Source organism: Chelon labrosus (assembly GCF_963514085.1).
Source record: "Chelon labrosus genome assembly, chromosome: 17".
NCBI lineage: Eukaryota > Metazoa > Chordata > Actinopteri > Mugiliformes > Mugilidae > Chelon > Chelon labrosus.
In genome coordinates this window covers 8,536,350-8,556,473 of record NC_140350.1, presented here as the reverse complement: position 1 = coordinate 8,556,473, position 20,124 = coordinate 8,536,350, and the positions used below count along the sequence as shown (strand labels likewise).

The window sequence follows — 20,124 nt, the reverse complement described above, 5'->3', positions numbered from 1 at the left end:
AAAATGTCTGCCGCTGTGGTTTAATGGCCACCGAAAGCAGTGAGACAACATCCACACTGAGGCACTTGAATATACAGTGCAATAGGTGAAAACCATTGATTTATGTCACAAACTCAAACGAGGCTATCACAAGGCTTGATATGGGTAAAGCAGGGATTTAGTGGGTAAACGTTCATTTGCATTCACTCCGATGATAGTAAGTGTCAGTAACAATAATGTGAGTCAGTATGTGCCAGAAATTTGACACAAAATAATGTTGAGTTAAATCACTACAGCAATTCTATGTATATATCAGTATGGTGGACTGTGCAATTATCTACATCTAAAATACTTCAACAGTGGATATTCCTAAATGATCTTGAGAAAAAGCATGTATAATAACGGATACGGGGTAAGCTAACATTAAATAGCTGTATAAAGTTACCATTGCTGCATGACCAGCTGTCTGGAAAGGCTTGCATTTATAATCAGTGAGTGTCTCCAAGATTGCAAGACTTCTTTTTTGTCAGAAGAGGTGTCTGGTTGCTCCTTTGTTTGACAGCGACGGGGACTTTTCAGTTTGGCTGAGTCACACTTCGCTGCTCTATCAGACTGACAGACTGAAAAAGCTTACGAAACACAAAACATTTACTGAAGTGTTGCAAAGCTCTTTATCGTGATAAGGTAATAAATAAAATGGGTTAATGGCCAACAAAATCGATGTATGTTCATACTGTGCTTCCTCATACCACAGTCAGTGGCAGATTATATGAAAACAAAACTATTAGCCAAACATTAACATCTGTTCTAAGCTCTTTGGCTGGTTGCTGCAAGAATTAAATCTCATACAGTGCGCTGTGGGCTGTTTTTCTCCCCACTCTTTCTCCCTTCTCCCCTTACTTTAACCTCACAGAACTCGCTGAACAAGATTTGAGATCATGTCTCTTGAGAAGTGAGGCAAGCTGCTACATGTGGATGTAGCCTCAGGGTGCAAACGTGGATGTGGGCGCACTCAGCACTGATGAATGGTAAGATTTATGGCTAACTAAGCTAAGGATGAATGCACCACTGAAATGTCGTAGAAAGAAAATTACTGATAGACAATAAAGGCATACATAGTTAAAGTGCATGTTGGGGAAAGCCTTATTTAGTTTAGTTAGAGCTTAATTATTTCTTAGTACGGTACTGCTAAGGGGAAAAATCGTTTCCTTGAAAGTATGAGTCTGACAACACAAACACATAATGTGGTGAAGTTAAAGTCCACAGTCTGTGAAGCAGAAAGCATTTCCATGTCACCACACAGTAAGCAATATACTGCCACCGTCTCAACACGTGACCATTCTGTTTGTTAATGGAGCAGCTTGGGGACATGTCAGGATTTGTTTCTTGATGACATCAGTCCTCGCACCCTTGATTCCAGCTTTGTATTGCAGTGACACATTCATGAATACAACGGAGTCTAACATGCAGAAGTGCTGATATTACATTAGGTCTGGTAGGAATTCTGAATACAGCTTTAGTGTTCACAGTTTTAGTCACATGCATCTGCGTATACAATACCTGTGAGTAACTGTGTGATTCTGATACGCAGTGAAGGTTCATAGTTAAAGGGGAACTACTGTTTTTTACAACCTGGACCTTATTTCTGGCATAAAATACGACTGTTTACTCACCCATATAACTTTTTTGTAATATGTAGTCAGTCAGGAGATAATTAGATCAGCGTATATCCATATAGTGGGAGTGACTGGGGCACCGAAACGCAGCCTCTAAATAACGCATTATCTGCCATGAAACTCGTTCATTTCACCAATATTTTGTTATCGTATGCTATCCCCGTTGAGTCCGGAGTTACCTGTTATCATCATCCGGGGTCCATTTGCTACTGCTAATGTTTTGCAACATGGCTGATTCTGAGGTTGTGGACGAACCATAACAGTAGCAAATTACAGGTAAACAAGCCGACCGCCGTGGGTGCGCGCGCCGCTCAGAGATGATATCATCCAGGTCAGAAGACATCATCCGGGGTCTGTAGGTCAATCTAACAGGTAACTCTGGACTCAACGGGGAATAGCACTAGCATACGATAACAAAATATTGGTGAAATGAACGAGTTTCGCGGCAGATAATGTGTTATTTAGAGGCTGTGTTTCGGTGCCCCAGTCACTCCCACTACGTGGATATACGATGATCTAATTATCTCCGTAATGACTGCAAATTACACAAAAGTTATACGGGTGAGTAAACGATCGTATTTTATCCCAGGTTGTAAAAAACAGTAGTTCCCCTTTGACTGTGCTGCCAGGTGGACCAGAGGCCTACACAAAGCTTGGTCTGACTGAACAGATGTAGGACAAAGTGAATAGCCTGTCTAATGGCACATTTTTACAAAATCTGGCACATTTTATGTTTTAAAGACACAGAGACTATTTAACAAGCCTTTTTTTTTTTTTTTTTTTGCTCCTGGATTATTCTAATACCCTTTTTACATGTCTGAACAATAAATCAATCTCATGACAGTGCAAAATTCATTGAAAGAGAACCACAAAAGCGGATCACAGCACTGCACTGCGCCTATTTGTTATTGAGCCTACTTATTACTTTTAAAGCTCCTAATGGCCGTGCCCCTGGCTACATCGCTGCACTTTTAGCACCATCGTCTGCCTGAACTGCCTGAACTGCCTGAACAAATAAGGTCAGGTGACTCTGTGATCTCTGTGAGCAAATTTTTATGTAATCTATGTCTGTGTTAAGTACTTTGTAATGCTGATTTCTTATTATTATTCATTCATTCATTCATTCATTTTCTGTAACTGCTTGTCCTGTGAAGGGTCGGCGGCAAGAGACAGGCTACACCCTGGACAGTCCGCTAGTGTATCATTCACACTCAAATGCACACCTACCCTTCTTCGTCAGAAGCAAGATAAGGTGGAAGGTGTGGAGATGTGTAGAGAGAGCTGATTCATTGTTGTTGTTTTTTTTAATAGCTAGGTTTATTTGAACTGTGATGCTATTTAGTGGTTTGCAAACAAAAGGGGCGCCAAATACATCAAATACAAAGTTTTTGTGGCAACTGTACTATTGCTCTTTGGCCAGGAGATGGCGCAAACTATTTGTAAGAACTGAACCATGTTTGCAGGATTAGGAGTCACATTCTAGTACAGTCTGTAACAATCTGGTAACAACTTTCCAATGACATTTTCTTGTTAAATAAAGATCTTCTGTGATCAAGTGTTTTTGTTTTTTTGTAAATGAATCCTAATGATGTACTGAGATCAAATCAGTCAGAGGAAGCTTGCTGTTGTATGGTGTCGCTAGAATAGCCTGAAATACGACAGTACATCACAAACACACACCGTGCAACCTTGATAAAGCAGCCTATAGCCGCTTGGCATTACATTGTCTACACTTATACAGCTTTAATGACAGCTCCCCAGGGTGATGGCACTACATGCTGGGGGAAAAAAATCACTGGTAGCCTGAATGGAGAAAGTGTGATATCATTGTAGGCCATGATCATACAGGTTTTCTTTCCATCTGATATTCATGACCTTATTAAACTGTCCTCTTTTTTCTTAATAGAAATGGTCAGTTTGTGATGTGGAAATCAGTCCGCTGAAAAGAACAGGCCTAGCTGAGTCTCAGTATAAAGTGGATGGATGACGACCTCTGACAAGGTTAGGTATGGTCTTGTTCTGTAGTCTTACTTAGATTTACATATTTTAGCATAAAATACTAATGACCAATACTGGACAGAATAAGAAGAACCATTTCGAAAAAATACCTTGGAATTTACAGCCAGGACTACTTTACTTCCGTTTTTAGCATTACTACTGCAGTTAAAGAGACCGTGTCGTTTGAAAAATAAAAATAAAAAATTGATTGTAAACGTTCAATAGCAGACTCAGACACTGGTTTAACATAACGAAAATGTTATGTGTGTCTATTTCGAAGCAGTTTATAGTCTTAACCAGTGTCACGGTTTTTGAAATTTTCGTTTGATTTAAAATCCATTTAATATTAGTTTTTGGTGGGCATGAAGAGTGGTGTCAGAGGTGTGTTCAGTTCTACAAATACCACTCAAGCTCTGATAACAGTGGATTGAAAATGTAATTGTTAGCGGTAAATTGGTTCATCCCATACGCAAAAGAGCGATTGCACGCCAGGTGTTTATGGCCGTTCCTCTGGATCTTTCGCGGGAATTCCCCACGTGTGACATAACGTGAAGCGGAATAAAAACTGAAAGCGCTAATTATTTAAGTCTATTGAGAATAAAAATCTGATCTGAATCACACAACGTATCCACCAAGGGGAAATGTTTTACCGTACTGTAATTTTCTCCAGTTTAATTCCAGCTTCCAATCTGATATGGAAATGTTTTGATGACGAAAGGAAGACATGTCCGTTTTAATCGTGGGGGTGCGCGTTCGCGGCAGTTGTTATCGTGGACAGTTTGCGTTACGATACAGACCCATTTCTGACGGTGATTTGTATGCTTCGGTGGCTTAAAATAATATTAGTGCTATTTTGTCTTAGATTAAGTACAGAATGACATACGACTAAACTACGGGCTTCTGCGTTCTCCCCTCGGATAAACTAGTGCGCCATTCCGCTGAGAGGGGAGAGGAGCTCCTGTAGCTGCTGTGGATTTGCCGTGACGCGGAGTCTTAACTGATGTTTGTGTTCTTAGCGGGGTTAAGGAGAACCGAGGTATCCACACAAAAGGAATAGCTCCGAGGATACTCTTCAAGATAAAGGTGAGTTTCACAAAAGCCGTGTCCTAAAATATTGATTTAATCCTCGTTTTGTTAAATACCCCCTCTGCTTTATAACGTCAACTAACGGTCACGAAGCAGCACAGAGGCATCCTCCGAGTACTCTGTGCTGCTAGCTTAACTTCTTGTTAGCAGACATTTGTTCAACGGCGTGTAAAGGGGCGCTTGAGTCACTGTAAATTGCTTACAGACGAGTTAACATTAAACGGAAATTAAGGCATTTAATCCGGCGACAAGAAAAAAACAATAGTAAATAGGTTAAATGTGTATGTGCTTCCAACAGAGAAAAGTTCAAACGGGAAACTGAGCCTCGTTATCGTTACCGTTGTATATAAATTACCTTCAAATGTCTACTTATGAAGCTGGACCTCACTGGTGTTATAACGTCTTTAATTGTATCTCCTAGATGTACCCCAACAGCTCTACTGTGGTAACCTTGGGTGCTCTTAAGTAACTCTTTCAGGTGTTATGGTTTCACTGTGCTGCCTCAACTTCAAGGTTTTCATGTTGTCAAAAACCACAGGGAAGCAGAGCTTTCGATATTACTCAGAGCAGTAATAACCCGCTCTCATGACCTGTAGCCAGCATCTTTGACATTTTCATGTGTGACCAATAAAACAAAGACATTTGATTCTCTTTTAAAGGATTAGGTTGGCCTTCCATAGCTGGCAAGTTGGAATTTAATTCCCCAGAGCAGCTTTGAATGCCTACATATTTCACTGCTGCGTGCTCAGTTGTTGGGCAAAAGAATTATGCTGATGCCACAGTATGTTCTCTTGCAATATGATTTTGCCACAAACCAATATTACCCATGATTTGTGATAAAAACTATACCAGAGTAGGTTTTTAGGTTACCCTTTGAAACTGTTCTGCTTCTGACAGTCTAGGCTTTTGTAGTGGCTTACATGCTCTGAACAGAGATGCCCATGTTTGGAAAATACTGGCTTCTTTCTGCATGTTATCTTTCTGTAGTTTAAACTGTAGTCACCGTCTTTGTAATAGTGAGTCCACTATTGAGACACACGGCCTTTTCCAATAGAGGCTACTAGAGGAAGTTATGTCAGTGAATGATTTTTTTTTTATGTGGGGTTGACCTCAGTTTGTGTAACACATTGGGATATGAGACGTTGCCACAGTGATGGGAGAGAGACAGTCATGTTCAGTCTCGTAACTTTTATTCTATCACCTTGTGTGACATTTTGATTATAATATCACTGGCTAATATTAAAAAATAACATGCCTCCTCGTGACTGTACCAACGTTATATGCGCTGAAGAAATATTCCTCCCAGTAACACTACTAAAAAGGAATTTTTAATAAGTTTATCAGAGTGTGACCTAATTAGTGATTTTATGCTCTCATTCACTGCTCGTTTTCCCCCAGAAGCACTATGGATGAAGAGGAGCAGTTTGTCAACATTGATCTGAATGATGACAATATCTGCAGTGTTTGCAAGCTAGAGACGGATACAGGGACCTTATCTTTCTGCCACGTCTGCTTTGAACTGAGCATTGAAGGTAAGAAACAGAGTGACTTTTGTTTGCTTGTGAAGAGTAAACTAAGTCTTTGCTGTATTTTATTTTTTTTACACCAGGGTATGACCTCTGCATACTTGTCCTGAACACACACCGCATTCACTTATTTCAGTCTTATAGCTATCTCAGTTAAAGTTTATCTTAATTTCAAGCAGTTTCTGTAGCTGTCTTCAGGTAGGTGAGGTCTTATGTGCATACATCAGTACTGGTCACGGTGGCCGAGACATCCAAATTCTTTTTGAAATAGACTCTATGCTTGCACCAGAACCTGTAATGCAGCTGCAGAGTCTTTGAGGTGATGTCTCATAGCATTACCTTCCATGATCATTTCCTTTGTCATCTCCAGGAAAAGCGTATAAACTATATGTGAAGGGTAATGGGCCTCACCATGGCAGGCTACTGTTATTCCGCTGTTTGATGTGCCACTCTAACTCAAGAGCATGTGTTTGAAGTTTGTTTTTCATCTGGTAATTAATGAGTGGCCTATTTGAGGATATGCCTCTCATTTGGCACTTGTCTCATAGATGCACAGAGGCTCTTCCCTGCATTGGTGAAGTGTGTGTTTTATCTGTGATTGTGCACGACTTGTATAACAGCTATATACCATTCTAGGAGCTGACTAAGAGATCCTAGAATGGTATATCATTTTGTTGTTTACGGGAAGAAGTGCATATGCACAGAGGATTTATAGGTCCAATATGTCATGGAATAAGGGAACAGATTGTCTGGGTATTGATAAATGGCCTTGTTTTTTGTGTGCCTTAAAGATAAGTGCTTGCAAACTCATTAATCATCATTCAGCAGAACAATAATCTGCATTTTCTAAACAGTCTGGCTTTTGTGTCATGTACATACACTTTTTTTTTTAACTAATATTACAAAAGAGCCATATGAAATGCAGAAAGTAGTGTTACTTCATCTCACTTATTAACACAATGCTCCCTAAGCATCTGGTTGCAGTGCATGCTGTTCTGTCTAAGAACTGATGAAAGATTTCAGAGTCACCTCGATGTTTTTCCTGTGTTGGATTAGTCTTAAAAGGAGAAAATTATCTTTCAACAGATATTTTTTATTTTTTTTCGTCCTTCAGTCCACATTCTACAAAGATAGGGGTCGCTTGTTTGGGACTGGTGGGATGTCCCTGCATGCTCCATTTATTGTCCAGCCAGTATTCTGTATATATACTTATTAACTGCTAGAACAGCTCTCAAACCTCTTAGACACTATCAACACCATCCTTCGGGTGCAGATTATGGTGTAGCATATGTGGCAATGGAGTGGCTGTTACGCAACTGTTGGGTCTGTGGGAGAAGAAGGTGGGTTTTGCAGACAAGCACGTGTTTCTGATGCAGCCGAGCATTTCATTGATGGGAGGAGAGATTGCCAAGCTTCATGTGGCCACTTTAGGCACGGTTGATTGGAAACTAAGGCAAAGCCGTGCGCCCGCTGGCTGCTCATGTAGACTTAATAGCCGCAGCACTCATTCATCCTGTGCCATCGTTTTGTTAAAGGAGAAGAGAACTAATCAGTATACATCCAGACAGAGTGTATAATGATATGAAGGGGAGGGAGTGGTCTTAATATCTTGTTACACACTCTTTTATACCCTCCTAGAGCCTTTCAGTCCTAAACCATAGCAAGCTATCTCTAGGGTGAATTGCTTTTTCTGAATATTCATAGCCTCTGTGCTCTGTGCTGCTTTTGAATATTTATTAGATGCAGAATTGCCTGCTATGTTGTGGTTTACAAATCACTGCTATGGCATGCATTAAAGCCATTTACTGCTTTCTGTATGAAGTGAGTTTAAAGAATTTCATTACTACTGAGTGAATCTGTCAGAATTGTTTATGAAAATATGAAGAATATTGAGCACTGTGTTTCTTCATTGACTGGTATACAACATGTTTTCATCTTGAGTGAGGCTGTGTGGGTTAGAGCCTCCACAACTGGAAAAAAGCATTTCTTTCTAATACAAGTTGACATTTAAAGAGATAAAACTGGTTCGTATGATACCACCTCTTACTTGATTTGATGAAGTAAACTGAGTATATCTGGTTTCACTCATGACATTGGGGTGCTTTAATTTAAGGAATACTCCACTGATGTATTATAATACTCCTATAAAGTTAGAGTACTCAAGATACAGATGAGTGTTGAGAATCGGAGCGGAGATGGCTGAAATATCTTGTTTATCAGTCCTGCCTTTTAAATAATACACTACTTAAATTGCTATATTAATATAACATATTTTATTAAACCACTTCCTATATGCGTGCTTTTGTTGAACTCCACACATCCAGTTTGAAAATCAGACTTTCTTTTATACATTTTAAGCATCAAGCCCGACCATCATTATTGTTTTTTTCAAGCTTTTCTCCAGAGTCACAAAAAATCATACTGAGCCTTTTACTGAGGCTGAGTAATACTCCTCATACAGGCTCAACCTTTATGTGTGTAATCACTAGAGTAATCACTAGAGTTCAAAAATGTTACTATTAAAATCATTTTGAACTTGAACTTCGGTGCTCACTGGCCACTGTATAATGTTTAGCTACAGCAGGGAGTGGGGCCCATTTTAAGTTAGGCATTGCAAAAAAATTCATTTCCACCCTTAACCATCCCGCACTCCTTTGAGGTTTGCATGAAATGGGGATGTTCAGACTTGCCTGTAAAAGTGCTGCTGACACACTCAGTAATCATACCTGCCGTTAGATGTTATGCACTGATAAAGTCCACAAATAATTAAAACTTGTCATCTCCAGAGTGTTTTATATTTTCCATATACTGTGGAAGTGTTGAGCAAGAAGCTTTTGACAGCGTGCAGAGTTGTTTATCGCTAAGGCCGATGTAAATGTGAAGACTGTCTGTGGCAAAGGCTTTGTGCATAGTTGGATGTAAAAGATTCAGGAAGTGTAGGCTTTGTTGTAGCTCCAAGTGGCTGTTTCCTGAGGAAACTGCCTTGGCCTGTGTTCGCTGGTTTCATCCGAAATTATCAAATAGGAATTGTTCTGCGTATGTATATTCTGCTCAACTTCATCGTACTTGCAATGTTTTATTTTCTGTTTTCTTACTGCACCGTCTAAGCGGTGTACTACACGTGGATACACAGCCTTGAGCGTCAACACCGTATAGCAGGAAATGTGGGAGCTACTGCAGTCCCACACTAAGAATCAGTCCAGCCAGTTTCCAGATTTAATTTTTTCTGTGGAGGAGTAACTGTATCTGTTGAGAGTAATTGGACATTAATCCAACCCTAGCTTTGATGGCAAAAAAAATTGTTTAGTTGTTTTGTAGGGTAGACCAAGAAAGCCACACCTCTTATTTAGCCGTGACTTTCAATAGTAGTTTAGAAATTGACAGTGTGTACATTATATTTTGTTATTGATCATTCAGATGAGAGGTATTTGTTTTTCTGTCACACATAATGCGTAAAAGCATAGTGAAGGAGTGTGTTTGGATACATTTATACTCATGTCCATCAAAATACAATTTGTGGACTCAACTTACACTGTTTGTCTTTGTCTCATTCAAGTGTTCAAACCAACAAAAATGGCCACATTTGATAGCATGTCACATACATTGATCAGGCATAACATTATGACCACTTGTCTAATATTGTGTAAGTCTCCCTTGTGCCGCCGAAACAGTTCTGACTTAGACTTAGACTTCTATAATGTCCATAAAACTTACATAAAATGGAAAAGTGTCTTTGACAGTTGCATAAAGACATACAAGCAACACACACACATCACAGACAGCACTATGCACAATAAATAGATGAATATAGTATATAGGTAAAAAACTCTGAAATCAGTCCAGTTTGCTCCATAAAGAAGTAAAATATGTAACTAAATAATAAGTAAAATACATAAAGTGCCTAACTGCATACATCTATCTGAACATGGGCAGTTCTTTGTTAAGGATGGTCACGGCTGATGGAATGAATGACCGCTTGTAGCCATTCTTCCTTGCCATTGGGACTGCAAGTCTCCGTCCTGATGGCAGCACTTATTAGAGAATGGACATGTGCCTTCTGAGGGCGTCCTGTGGTGTCTGGCAAAAATAATGTTTTTGGTAGGGGCCTTTCAGTCCTATAGGGGCCTCTGTGGATCAGGCTTGTTCCAGGGCATCCCACAGATACTTGATCAGTTTGGGGTTTAGTGAATATAGAGACCTAAAATCTAAATTAGGTCTGGTTACCCTTGATGAACTGGCCTCAGTTTTACCAAGCTGTGCTTTGTAAACATGTGAGACTTGTAACACAAGTGAATACTGAAACCTCTTGCCTCCCACACTGAAGGTTTCCTGTTACCGGCCTTGTGGCCATCTCCAGTCCTCGTCAGACAAGACGTCTGCTGAGCTGCCAGCTTTTGCCAAAGCCCAGCTCCATCCCATTATCTGTTTACATAATGGAGGCAGGATTTTTGCTGAGGCCTGGTAATATGACTCGCTGGTTTTGGAATGAATAAACAGAAAATTCCTATAGCGAAAGGCTGGAATGATTCAATGGAGCTGACTCTTGGCTGCTGCTCTACAGAGGCTATTGTAGTGTCCTCCTATAAACAGCTCATTTATTGTGGGTGAACTCTTCACCCTGGGGTGTATAGAGAGGCTTTATTATGTTGGTGCCTGTGGTAGCCGTGTGATTGAACACAGTTGGCATCCAGAGGTTCGCCCAAAAACAATTCTTAAAAACTCTAGTTAATATTTTCCTATGTTCTGTCCAGTCAGCGTCCACAGCTCCTTTTATAAAAACTATTATCTTTCACCACCTTGGTTGATGTACATGTCAGGCTGCAGCCACAGCAACAAAAGCAGGTAACTGTAGATGCCCCATAGGACAGATAATTATCATACTCTAATCACAGTATAAAATACAGTACAAAGACTACTGGTGCATTGGTTTGTTAATTATAATTATACTACTGAACTGAGTGATCAAGATTGGTTACTCATGAATAACAAAGTTATTTGTATATTTGTATGTATACATATTTTTATATCGTTCAGATATTATTATGCTGTCATTGTATGATGCTTGACTTTCATTTGTTTCTATTTAATTTGGGAATCTGACCTGTATTGGGATATTTGAACCATGCTGATTGTCTAAACTCCTAATGTTCTAACATTTGACCTAAGTCAAACACAAGAGATTAAATAAGCTGTTAATTTTCCTTGCCTGTTTCTGTTTCTTTTACTACTAACCATTCATTTTGTTTTGGTAATCTTCAGGTGTCTTCTAGGCTGAAGCAGATGGTTTAGCTGTCGCTATGTTTCAGTGAAGTAGGTGTGGGTTTCCTGCAGCTCGTCTGTGGGAATTGTTGTTCAAGGTTTACAGTGGTTAACAGGTGGTTTGAGTTCTCGTGCCACTGAGTTTCGCTGTTGTTCATGAGAGCTGAGCTCTATCTGCAGCTGCTGACAACACATTCCCCTGAGCTGTGCCATGCGGCTCTTTTTGACACCCTACCATTGCTGAACTCTGTCCCACTTGAGTACCAGCTCTCAACTGGCAGCTCCCCTAAAGTGTGTCATGGATCGAGTGTCGTTGCCCAGCACATGCAGTTTACTTGTTCTGAGCAAAACCAGTCCATACATGGTTGCTCCAGACGAGACAAACACTTTGTGTATTGCACTTGAATTTAAACAGAACAGTGTCTGTACCGTCATATCCTCTGTACACATTCAATAGAACACATACAGCTGCAACTTAACTTTGCCCTTGTTAGTTAAGCTTGACTCCTTCCCCAGATGAGAGAAGGAAAAAACAAGCTCATTGCGTACCAGTGTTGTTGTGCTCAATGTCTCTTGCTATCACAGTTGTTTATTCACCTCCAGTGAATAGTCTGTGTGTGCCTGCACTTATGTGTCCAGCCATGAAAGACAGTAGCCCTAAGCTGCTTAGCTGGAGTGCGGTCTTTAGCTGGTGGTGCACTGCCCCGGTTGTAGGCCAGTGATTTTCTGCAAAGCAAGTGGTAGTCAGTTTGTTTTTGTGGTAGTCCTAAAACTGATCGGATTATACTACGGCAGACTGAGTGGTAGAAAGCTCCCATAGCTATTAGTAAATTATTTGAGATTCATTGACTGCTCATCAAGCAGGATTCGGAAACACACCACTCACAGATTTTCCTATAATGTGGCTCCCTCGAAAGACTAATCCACTGTAAAGATCTGACTTTCAAGGCACTCTGGGTCCAACCATAAATATGCAGAAGCTAAGAATAGATTTTCTGCACACATGCTTGTGTAATGTGGGATATTTGACCCTGAATCACAAAAACTAGAAATAAGTAAAACGTGCACAGAACAACGGGTTTGAAAAATGGCTTTTGTTGTCCTACCAACAAACAAGTGGCTGTCAACCTTTAGGGATAACTGGATCCAATAGGTAGATGTTAATCTGTGATCGTGATTGGCCGATGACGCCAGCATTCGTGGTGCGCATGGAGCCAGGTGGTGGTACTTTCTCTGGGACTTGGGGCCGTTAATTTCTGCTGCTCTGCTCCAGCAGCCAGGACGTCACACAGCAGACCAAGTATCTGGGGCTTGAATCCATTTTCAGTCCACACAGGAAACACAACTGTACTTTATGCTGTCTTCTGGTAAAGTGCAGAGAGACGCCTGTTAGTAAACCTGGCTAAGTGAGCTCTTAATTGTATATGAACACCAGTGACTAATCTCCTCACCTCAAGCTCCAGCACATACGTCTGTCTACCGAGAAATGTAGGCCGCGAGGGGAAGGCCATCACACAAACGTCTGTGCAGCACACTCTCTCTTAAGAGGAAGGCGAGAGCCTTCTGTCACACACAGACATGCACACACAGTTTTCACTTGCTCTCTTTCACCTTCAGCTTCCCTTTGTTTATGAAGCTCTGGCCCATTTTTACTCGGAGCTTATTTTAATTCTGTTCTACTTACTAGGTGTTAATGTCCTCTGTGTGCAAAATTGGTTACTGTGTGACCTGTTTTAACAGGATCTAGGAAGCATTACTGATTGTACTTAGGTACTTCCCAGGAATGTCATCTTAAATTTTATAACACGTGCTGAAGTATTTGTTTCAGTTTCCTTTTCAATGAAAAGGTTACATTGTTTTGTATCTGAAGCCAGGATTAAATTTCTTCTGAAATTGGGCACTTGTGTATATGTTTTTAACACGAGGAGCATCCACAAACATTTCAGAAATTGCTTTGTTGTTGTTTGACAGGTCCAAGTATAATTTATTTAATCAATTTATGTAAATGAAATGTTGTTTCATGAAGACCACCTGATGCTCGGTAACATTTTTTAAGTATGTTTTATGTTTGCATTGAGATTGGGTTAATCTGTTATCCCTTCTATCGCAGTGCTCTTGTGGCTAATCCACTGCACACTAAGCAGCTTGCACAGAGAGATCATGATAGGTCAGTCTGCCAATGTTCGCATGCGTCTTACTGGTTTATTTTTATTTGGTGTAGCACGTTCAGTAGGTTAGTACAGTATTTCACACTAAAACAGATTTTATGGGTTTGAAAACCTGTCTCTCTGAGTTCACTTAATGTTTAACATGTTTTTTCTTGTGACGGTAACCTTCAGTTGCATTTGTCTCATTGTCTCACTGCTTTGTGTTTGTGTGAATGCAGGTGTTTCCTCTACCACCTTGTTGCACACCAAGTCCCTGAGGGGCCACAGAGACTGCTTTGAGAAATGTCACCTCATTGCCAACCAGAAACTGTCACGTTCCAAGGTCTCCCGAAGTGCCTACGAGGGCATGAAGCTGGCCCTGAGCCAGAAACTGAACCGCATTATCCAGTATGCCCAGAACAAAGACGCTGTCTCCTCCAACTGCCCCACCAGGCGAGGGGCCAAGCTTCTTTGTTATACCCAGCAGAGTGACTGCAAGCTGCTGCCCCAGTCAGATGCCCAGGTGCCCCGTTACACACCCCGCTGGGACATGGGCAAAGCAACAGGCCTGCCTGATTACACAATGGGGATGCTAGAGTGCCACACTGCAGAGGAGCTGGGGCTGCTGCAGGAGTCACAATCTGACGTTTGGTCCAGTGACAGCAGGAAAGGTCTACACGGTCGGAACCAGCCGTCAGGAGGGCAGTCAGGGCACAGACACCAGGGCCACAACAGAGATGAATGTGAGCACGTTTTATCTTTCCCCTACAGCTTTATACTGTTTAATCAATGTGTAAAAGAAGCAGTAGTGGATGGTTTGACCTTTTTTCTTCTTTTGAATGAAGCGAATGGTGTAGACTGTATGTCAAAAGAGAAGATGCCTATCCTCTCTTACCTTGTTCAGTGTGATCTCTGAGATTTCAAAAACCTCATCACACACAAAATCATTTTTCTTAGTCCTTCATCTGCCTCTTTGCTTTGATCTGAGCAGAGAAAAGAAGATTTTCCTATAACCTCAAGATACACCGTGTCCTTGGCTTTCTCATATCTTGTCTCTGCTAAAGCTGCTTATGATCCTGCAGGAATGGGAGAGAGCCTTCTAAAGACTCCTTTTAAAATTCAGTGCTTAGAAATGAGCTACACCATTTGCTCTGCGCATATATCTAGTTGACATTAGTTTATTGCCAACCTGCAATATATTTCTCAGAATATCTTTTTATATGGTTATTAAAAAATTAAAACGAACATCCATCAAAGACGGATATACTCTGTTTTTCACTCAAGCTAATAGCACTTTCTTCTTTTCTTTCAGTGACTAAAATGAGTGTGGATGAGCTCCACCAGCTGAATTCCCAGCTACTGATGCAGATTCAGAGTAAGTGATTTATTTTTTATTTTTTTATTGGTCTTCTGGCTGAACAAATCTGTTCATAGAAAGTTGAGCACTCTCAATCATCTATTATTTAAACAGAACATTTTTGTAAGCTTCAACGTGTAATGCTCATCTCTAATAAATCCCACATGGGGTTCTTGGTGCTTTTGTGAAAAAGCTGTATTAGTAGAAAAGAGTTTTAGCTGAAAGACAGTTTGAGTTTGAGCTCGCAGGTTCAGGACATGAAACTCAAAAAGCAGGGGCTAATATCGACAGGAAGGTTCCTCGTCAACGCACCATGGCATTCATGTGACCAGCTGCGTTGAACTGGGAACTATCCAGCACTCACCATGTCTGTTCACACTGTTGGTCATCTTTTAGACCTATTCTTTGTGACACATAGGGGATGCTGACGAGATGAGCTGTTGCAACAGCTAAACTACAAGCGTCTCATCTCTGCATCATGACTGACATATCATGACCATCATTGTGAGGGTTTGGTAGACTCCTGCCTGTCTGACACCTTAATCATATTTAAACATTCTTGATAATTTCATCTATTGGTCTTTTACTGCGAGCGATCAGATGAGTCATATTACCACTGTTGTCACAATCTAGAATCTGAGTACACGACGTAATCTGACATCCGCAAGTGTTATCTAGTCAGATCCAGTGCGATCGTTATCAAACCTTCAAGACCAGTCATTTCCACATACTGTCATTACTTTTCTCAAAATAAACGGCGAAGGGTTAGGGTTAGGGTTATAATACGTTTTTTAATGTCTCTGCAAGGCATTACGTTTTTGGGTTGTCTGTGTTCTTGTGGACGCGGTATACAGATTTTGGTGGTTTTGCCTCATAAAACACATTTTTGGACATAACTTAAGAATTCATATGCCGATTAAGACAACATTTCAGGAGTCCAGTGTCTTTGCTTCCTCTGGTAGTTCACCCAAGCTTATTGGTTCTGCTAATATTGAGCTTCAGGTGATTGATGATACACTTTGTGATGAAGCTCTCTGTCCGTCCTCTGCGCTGCTCTGTAATTGAAATTATTGAAATTATTCACCACAATTATACATGTCAATATATTGATACAAATATGCTTCTCACTTCTCACAGACTGGCAGAGCAAAATTGTTAGGAGGTAATTCTGGTGCTGCAAGGTTGCAAATTTACCTCTTGACATGAGTGTTACTTAGCTGCACAACCTTGACTAAATTTGCCAGTCAGAATATATCTCTTCCCGTAGGGGTATCTTAAGATGATGCATTTTCTGTCATGCTGGCTTTGCTCTCTGCTCTTTGAGAAATCAGTATCATTGATTTTCCTTATCTCTTGTAGAAGTGTAAATTCCTTCATCTGCCTCTCTTTCTTCACAGAGGTGTTCGAGGAGCTGACGGTTGCTGTGCAGGAGAAAGACTCGTTGGCGTCAGAGCTGCACGTGCGTCACATTGCCATTGAGCAGCTCTTTAAGAACTGTGCCAAGCTGCCATGGCTCCACATTAGCAGGGCCGGGGTCAAGGCCAACAGCAACGGTGGCCCTGTCGAGTGAGGCAGCAGCAGACATCATTGTGGGTGGTTCTGTCTCTGCTGCTGGGAGCAAGTAGATGAACACTTCAGCGTGCAGGATGGCTTTAAAACACCTAATGTATACTGAGTGACTTTTGCAACACTAGTGACACTGGGTTGTCAGCTTTACATTAGAACAGCATTAAGGGCTGGGTCTCCATTTCCATGGTTGTGTTGCTGCTGCAAGGATTAATGGTGGCTACAAATAAACTGCTGGTCTGACATTTGATCAGAATTTTACCAAACCCAAGAACCCAGGACAATTGTTGATACCAGGCGGTATAGGACACGGCTGGGTTCCAGGTTCTGGGACTGGATAAGGATGTGTTCTCACAGAAGGTGTTTTTTTTTTTGTTTTTTTGTTTTTTGTACCATAATATGGACTTACAAACAGTTTGCAGAATTTTTCTTAAACATTTGCAGATGGTTTTATGATTGTTTTTTCAGTTTGCTCTCCAGCATTTCAATTTTAATTGTTCCATTACATTTTTCTGTAGATACATTTTAATTTGTTTTCTCTGTGTCATGTCAGATATGTTTTTTTTTGTACTTTTTTGCACTGCTCCATACATCATCTGAGGGTTTTCTGCAGAAAGAAATGATGTACTGTATAATGCTGTAAAATGACAATATCTCTCATAATCCTTCTGCCAGCAGCAGTGTTTAGTTGCTGTTGTCATACATTTCTCCAACAAGTTTGTTAAACCGCACAATTTTGTTGGAGACAAGTGCTCTAATTTGACTTGATAGTAAATCATATTGTTTCAGAAGTAGTGGCTACTTCTGCTGGGAAGGATTCTATATTCTATCACATTTTTGCCACATACAATTACAGATCAGTATCTGGAATGGAAAAGCGCACAAGCAAGTGCAAGACAACCCCATATGAGGTCTCTAGGTAGTAGTAGCTGTGCACGTTTTTTGTTTGTAGGGGGTTTTGACCGTTTTGGGTGTGTCCCGGACCTTGTTCTTTTTAACAGCTGGTTGGCAGCAAGCAGACATTTATATGATATACCCTCTCCGTGGCTTAACGTGTTAGAGATTTTGTTTTAACATTAGATTCTGGGTTTAGAGTACTATTATTGCTGGCGAGATTTACTTGATATTAAGTACTAAGCTGTTTGTTGCCTGGTGTGTAGCTGTCAAGCACAAGTCATATGAATGGCTATACACTAAGTGAGCACTATCAGCAGGGCAAAAGTTCATTCATTTATTTTCTGTAACCGCTTGTCCTCTGGAGGGTCACAGGAGACTGTCCCAGCTGTCAATGGGAGAAGTGGGGTACAACCTCTACAAGTCGCCAGTCTATCACAGGGCTAAGACAGAGAGACAGACAACCATTCACACACACCTATGGCTAACTTAGAATCACCAATTAACTTAACAAGCATGTCTTTGGACGGTGGGAGGAAGTCGGAGTACCCGAAGAGAACCCACGCAGGCACAAGGAGAACATGCAAACTTCACACACAAAGGCCCCAGTCGGCCGATGGATTCAGACCCAGAACCTAACCACCATGCTACTGTGCCGCCCAGAGGAAAAGTTGAACTATTGAAAAAGAAATCAAGCTGCCAAACCAAAGTCTGTATTTGTTTTGTGTTTCATATGTGAACTACAAGCATTTAAGCTAGATTCCATTAGCAGACGAAGATGCAATACCAAATGGATGTTAAAACGTCCACGGCTTGTACCGAAACATAGATTTTTACTCTGAAGGAGTGAAGGACTGGAAATGATTTATTCTAAAGCATACACGTATGTTTTTTGATTAGTTTGATTTATCTTTCTTGTTCAGTGTTAGGTTTCGTTGCCCTCTCCTGTATTGATGTGTGAGAGCTGTGTTGATGTCATAGCAATACAAAGATAGTCTGGCCTACTGTGCCTCTGGAGGTCCCTGATCTTTGGAAAATAAAAACTGCTAGGGGTGGTTTTAAGAGAGTTGTGTTGGTTAGTGTATTATTCAGAAACCCTATGCAAGAAAGACAAATAAATCAGAAGCCTTATTAAGTAGAAACTATATGAAAGAATATTTGTTATCTGAGTTTTTCTCAGAAGATGACAGAACTACTTGAGCATACTAAGCTTAGGGAAAACAAGGTTATAATACAAGTGATGTTTAGAAAATCTCAGCATTGTCAGCGTGTCTCTTTTGCTCTCTTTGTAAGAGATTAGATGTATTTGACCCTTTTTAGGGTTTAAAGAAAGTTTTAGCTCCATATTAAACGTGTATCATGGTTTTATTTGGAAAAGTGTATTAAGTGTGCTTGAGTGTTAGATTACCGGTCCGTAAGGCAAATCTTCAGTTGTATGGTTTTTACTTTTACTTATGAATGCTGTGTATTTTTGTATCCTGTGCAAACATGCCTGAGCCTGTGCCTGCGCATAGCAAGAAATTCAGGCTGCCTCTTTTTTGTTTGTTTTGGCGATCTCAATATCTTTTACTGGAGATGTGAGCATACCTGTTACACTTTCACCTCCTTTCTTAAGGCTTGACTCTTCATTTGTTGTTCATTTGTTTTATAATTCTGAACAAGGCGCCATTTGTGTTGTTTGATGTTTTACATTCTATTTATTGTGTGTGTTTATGGACCCACTGGCTGTGTGATTTGTGCTTAAGTGACAGGTTGTAATTGTTTTGTTTTTTTTGTAAAATAAAAGGAAATTATTTTTACTATGTACTCTGGCGTACTGTTATTTCCTTGATTGTGACAACAAGAAAGGCTGGTGGGGTTATAGTTATTGGTGGTGTGCGTGGGAGATTGTAGTCTGTGAAGATTCTCAGTCATCCAAGCTTTTGTGTAAGTAAAATGTATAAGCTAGGCTTGCTTGAGTTTCTTGAAGACTTTTCAGTTCTGTACTGAACAAGTCTTTTCCATGAGAGTTGAAACATCTCCAAGAATCTCAAGCATGTCCGGTTGCTTTGTTTTAAATACGTAGACATATGAGAAATAATAATAATTCACGCTAGGAAAGCATGTGTGTGCTTTTTCTACACTTCTAAGTGAAGGTAACGTAAATGAAAGCATTGCTGAAATTAATACTACTAGCAACGGAGCAAAATTACTGTTCTATCTAGTCGTTGACTGATGATACAGAAGCTAAAGGTGCCAGCATAAACTGCATGTTCATTGGCTTGTGATAAATAGAGGTTTGGCGCCACTTGGTGGACAAAACGGATCTTACATTTGCAATGCAAATAATCCTGACGCCTGTAAGGAGCGTTATTTCCGGGAATTGTGTACTCAGTGTTGTCCGTCAAACGCATGGTCAAACATTACAAGAATCAAATAGCCTTTGGCTCAGTGTCTTGAGGAAGTTCAAGATTGTGATTAAAAAAAATAAAAAATAAAAAAATCTTTATTTATTAATTGATGAAACTGGTATTTTTTTTGTTCGTTTGTTTAAATGTAATGCAACAAGTCTTTACTAGATATACTTCGCGCAGCATGAATTACACCCACATTTAATGATGGATCCTGGTAATGCTTACATCAAAGTATGATGTAGC

The 20,124-nt window shown here is 40.3% G+C and overlaps 1 protein-coding gene across 3 annotated transcripts; it reads left to right on the top strand.

Moving 5' to 3' along the window:
- Positions 1 to 2,787: 2,787 nt before the first annotated feature.
- On the top strand, positions 2,788 to 19,575 carry cUnh21orf91 (chromosome Un C21orf91 homolog). 3 transcript variants are annotated; one of them, XM_084565521.1, is made up of 5 exons: positions 2,788 to 4,736; positions 6,141 to 6,271; positions 13,911 to 14,414; positions 14,984 to 15,046; positions 16,426 to 19,575. In XM_084565521.1, the coding sequence occupies exons 2-5, from the start codon at positions 6,145 to 6,147 to the stop codon at positions 16,596 to 16,598; spliced, it is 867 nt and encodes a 288-aa protein (XP_084421647.1). In that variant the 5' UTR covers positions 2,788 to 4,736; positions 6,141 to 6,144; the 3' UTR covers positions 16,599 to 19,575. The 3 variants fall into 3 exon arrangements, with proteins under 3 accessions (XP_084421647.1, XP_084421645.1, XP_084421646.1); XM_084565519.1 differs by having other exon boundaries at positions 6,138 to 6,271; XM_084565520.1 differs by lacking the exon at positions 2,788 to 4,736 and having other exon boundaries at positions 5,315 to 6,271.
- Positions 19,576 to 20,124: the final 549 nt, after the last annotated feature.